Raw genomic sequence first — 4283 nt, 5'->3', positions numbered from 1 at the left:
GCCCCTATAACTAAGGACGGATACTTCGAGGACAGTGGGTTTTTTGGCGGTATAGAACGAGGAACGAAAAAAGTTTTTATATTACCTGTACAAATTATTTGGCCGAATTCTTATTTAAAAGAATACACAATTTCGATGATCGTATTGATACATTTTTTAATATCATGAGTACCATATATCCACTAGATACATTAAATGTTTAATAAAATTCTTTATTATATACAACATAACGTAATCCTACCTCAATTTCTAACTTTTTTCCATATAGATAAGATGGTAGGTTGTAAATACGGGTGGGGTGGGGGAGGGGAAGGGGAAGGGGGAGGGGAGGGGGGGGGAGGGCGGGGAGGGGGAGGGGGAGGGCGCGCGCAGCGCGCCGTGCTAAACGCATTTGCAACTTACACATAAACCAAACTTTTTTTGTTAACAACTTTTTAACGAGCAACGAGCGACGGCTAAAACCTTCTGAGGGTCACTCAGGAGGGTGACCTTGACCTTGACCTTGAAGGTCAAGGTCGTAGGAGCTGGGTCCCCTATTCGGCACTTTTACCGATATTATAACTAAGCTCTGCTAATAAATTTAAACTGACTTTAAATAACGATTTACTTCACATTTTAAAACTAACGTAAATTAAATATTAAACGACGGATGGAACCTAAATTTAAAAAACCACTAAATTTAAAATATGGACAATGGACGAACATGCAAAAAAATATTCTTACTTGAACGTGGATATTGTCATTTTCTTTCCATTTGGCATATTTTTCCCAAAATTTCATTTGAATTCTTAGGGCAAAGTCCTTCAATATTTCTTTAGCCTCATTTTCATTTAGTTGTAAAAATAAATCAACATCTATTGCTTTGTCTGAAACCAAATTTCATATGTAGAAAATACGAACTACTTTTAGCAATTCCTTAGAAAATATTTACAAATAAATTTATTCTAAAACAGCTAAAATATTCTAATCTTGTTTAGTAAAGGGTAATACCGAAGGAGAAGGACCTCCTCACCAATTTGAGTTGGAACTTTATAATTTTATGTTTTATTATACAAAATATGGGTGTAAAAGTTAAAATCGTTGCTCTAAAGCAGAAAACGGTTATAATGCAAATGTTACGGAAAAAGTCGGACCTCACCGATTTGGCTAAAACTTTACAAATGTGTATCTTTTGATGCATAAAATACGAGCATCAAAGTAAAAATCGTTATTCTGATTTAGGGAAAAATTGTTATATATGTGTTAAAATATGATAGTTGTGGGGGTTAAAAAATTTGTCATACCGATATGTAGCGTAGAACAAGAGTGTAAAACAGCTGTTATATTTTAACACTTAACTTTTTCCTGCTTTAGAGCGACGATTTTAACTTTCACACAGTACCCATACAGCACAGATGGTTGCAGTTACATTGCAGAAACGTTGCTACAATATTGCAACATTGCTGCAATGTAACTGCAAGGTTTATGCTGTATGGGTAGTAGTGAGTATTTTGCACATTAAAATTTACAAAATTACAAAGATTCCATCAAATCAACTGAACCTAACCTAACCAAATCAGTGAAGAGGCCTCTCTCCTTCAGTATTACCAAAGCTCGGTTCCCAGTGAGAAATGATTCGTCGATCGACGTCGAAACGACATCGACACCGTCGAATTGACGTCGATCGACATCGCGAATACGCGGCGAGGAAAGCGCCAGGCCCCGAGGGGCGCAGGGTCGTAAGAACGGGACAACGTAAAGAAACGAGAAAACGGGACGACGTAAAGAAACGAAGGGAGACGCAATTAACGTGAGGACGTATGGACGGGAAACGGAACGAAACTCGGGACGGAAGGACGGAAAGACGTAACGAAACGGAACGAGACGGAAAGACGGAACGAGACGGAAAGATGGAAGGACATAACGAGACGGAAACACGCAACGAGACTAATTGTAAGAACGGAAGGACGAAACGCGTAACGAGATTAAAGACGGGAATTACGAGACACTCACCGAGGTTCCGCGGCACCCGGTACACGACTATATTCCGGCGCGGTGCGAGGCACGCGGCAGCCGCATGCGCCCGCGCGGGATAACGTGAAGACCGAGCCGGCCTCAGCCACCGGCCCACCGGGTGGTATCGCGCCCCGGGGAAGTCCCGACGGATCTTCCCGGGTACAGGGTCGACCCCCGGGGCCGTACCACACGAACGAAGATCGAAACCGCGGTTTGCGGCACCGTTTTCCGATACGCACAACCACGCGGCACGCGATACGCAGTATTCCGGTACTCTCAACGACACGGTACGCGACACAATATCAAGAGGAAAGATATTTCACTTACCTTTGAAAGTCTGAATGACTTGGGGTATACCCCACGAACACAGTAATACTTCCATAAACTTTTCTCCACTCACCTCACTTACTTTACGTGCATCCATTTCCGCCATCTTGATGTTACTAAGGTTGGGTTCGGAAACATCCGAGTGCCCCGCGTATCATTTCGTCTTTGTTTAACAGTCGAACAGTTACGAACGCAGCCTAACGAGCAGAGCGAACACGAAAACAAGTGAACTTCAGATATACGTTGAGCTTTCAAGTATGTAATAGTTCTTATTTCAAGAATAAATTACTTTGGAATTATGTCGTTGCGCTTGTTATAACCATATAATGATGTTAGAAACAAGACTACCATATTAAGGATAAAATATATTCCATACAAACTTATTTATTATTAATGTAAATAAACATTTCTGGCTAAAGAGAGCATACCATACTCAAATTAATGCAAACAGCGTTTAAGAATAAAAATATACGTGATTTAAGGATTCAGTTTTTTGTGTGCAGGTATGCCGTCTATAACGTGCTCGATTATCTCATCGGCCGCAATCGGTACACGATTGCCCATGATCACCTTGTCATGTACATATTCTCGAAACGTCTCGTTCTTCTTCCAAATACGCCCTCCGAATCTTCTCCGGGTTGTTATTTTGCTTTGTCGATGGCCAAACATCGTTCTCAGCTCGGACATGAGAACATCAAAGGTCATGCCGATAAATTCGGGCTTTGAGTGAAACCACTCAAGAGCTCTCTTCTTCAATTTCATTCCTACCAAAATTCTTGTATGATCGTTGTCCAGCTGATACGTCGTTTTTAGGAGCCTTATTTGCTTCTCCCATACGTCAAAGCCGTCGGGGCTGCCATCGAAATCCGCCAACAGATCCGCAATCGCTGTTAGATTCAATCGAGCGCGCGGCAATGCGGGCAAATTATTACCGCGCTCCACGATTTCCTCCTGACGCCCGCGATCCGCCTGACTTGGATCCCGACTTTCTCGCAGCAACGCAATCTCGCGACGGGCTAGTTCCAATTCACGTTCAGCGATCTCCTTCTCGCGTCTGTAGATTTCGACCTCTCGTCGACACATGTCGTCTTCAAGACAGCCGTCGTCACCAGCACTGTCGTTAGCATCACTCGTGTTTGGCGCACGCCAGTCTCCTGTCGGGTCCGCTTCTGTCAAACGGGCAAGAAGCTCGGCCTTTGTCCCCGACACGGACAATCCGCGAGCTCTCAAAAATTCCTTCAGTTGCGCAACGCTAAGGGTAGACTCCATGACTATGATTGTGTGATCCGTCCGAGAGATGTACACGTTGTCTTCCAAGACACTGTCCGTCACTTCCAAGAAATGTGCGGCTGCCGTCTGCTCACCACACACAGTATCTTCTCACCCGACAACGGTCTATTCTCGAACTTAGATTTTCCCTGTACGCGATCCGTGCCTATCCCGGCTGAGCCCCCAAATGTGGGATTGGTTATAGGATGGTAAAATAATTCAAATCCCAAAGTGTTAATTGTAAAGATGGTAATAACGAATAAGAATATATTTAGGCCACGGTTTTGATCGCACAAGAAATACCGCAAGTCACGCACACGTCTTGTATTCGGTCGCGCCGGTCGCTTTCGTCTTTCGTCTATTCGTATTCTCGACTCGACACCGACTGCCGACTAATGTCTCGAAGTCGAATGTATATAAACACGTCATGATGACCGTGTCAACGCCAACGTCTCGGATTTAAACATATAATATAATATAGATACGTATAGCGGGTATATTGTATTTAGCTCCCTACAATAGTCAACTTTCCAGACACAATTTTGTATTGGAAAACCGAAAATTGATGTGTTTGTCAATACATCAAATATTAATGAATTTTTGTCAAACAGGATCTAGTTGCGCGGATATTTTTTTGGAATATGCTAGTAAAGCAATGTCTGAAGATTTGTGTCGCATGGCAGAAGAGTGTA

General features: G+C 42.9%; 1 protein-coding gene across 1 annotated transcript; it reads right to left on the bottom strand.

Annotated features, from left to right (window-relative positions):
* Nucleotides 1–480: 480 nt before the first annotated feature.
* Nucleotides 481–4276, bottom strand: LOC105556196. Its single transcript, XM_012003278.1, has 2 exons — nt 2323–4276; nt 481–866 (listed from the first exon to the last, which is right to left on the bottom strand). Exon 1 carries the CDS (start codon nt 3589–3591, stop codon nt 2800–2802), a length of 792 nt encoding a protein of 263 aa, XP_011858668.1. The 5' UTR covers nt 3592–4276; the 3' UTR covers nt 481–866; nt 2323–2799.
* Between the last annotated feature and the right edge of the window lie 7 nt (nt 4277–4283).

Source organism: Vollenhovia emeryi, unplaced genomic scaffold (genome assembly GCF_000949405.1).
Source record: "Vollenhovia emeryi isolate VEMERY1.0 unplaced genomic scaffold, V.emery_V1.0 DF940234.1, whole genome shotgun sequence".
Taxonomy (NCBI): domain Eukaryota; kingdom Metazoa; phylum Arthropoda; class Insecta; order Hymenoptera; family Formicidae; genus Vollenhovia; species Vollenhovia emeryi.
This window is presented reverse-complemented; position numbering and strand designations above follow the sequence as displayed.

Coding starts and splice junctions, on each gene's coding strand:
- LOC105556196 (XM_012003278.1), bottom strand. CDS start 3,591: ATGGAGTCTACCCTTAGCGTTGCGCAACTGAAGGAATTTTTGAGAGCT.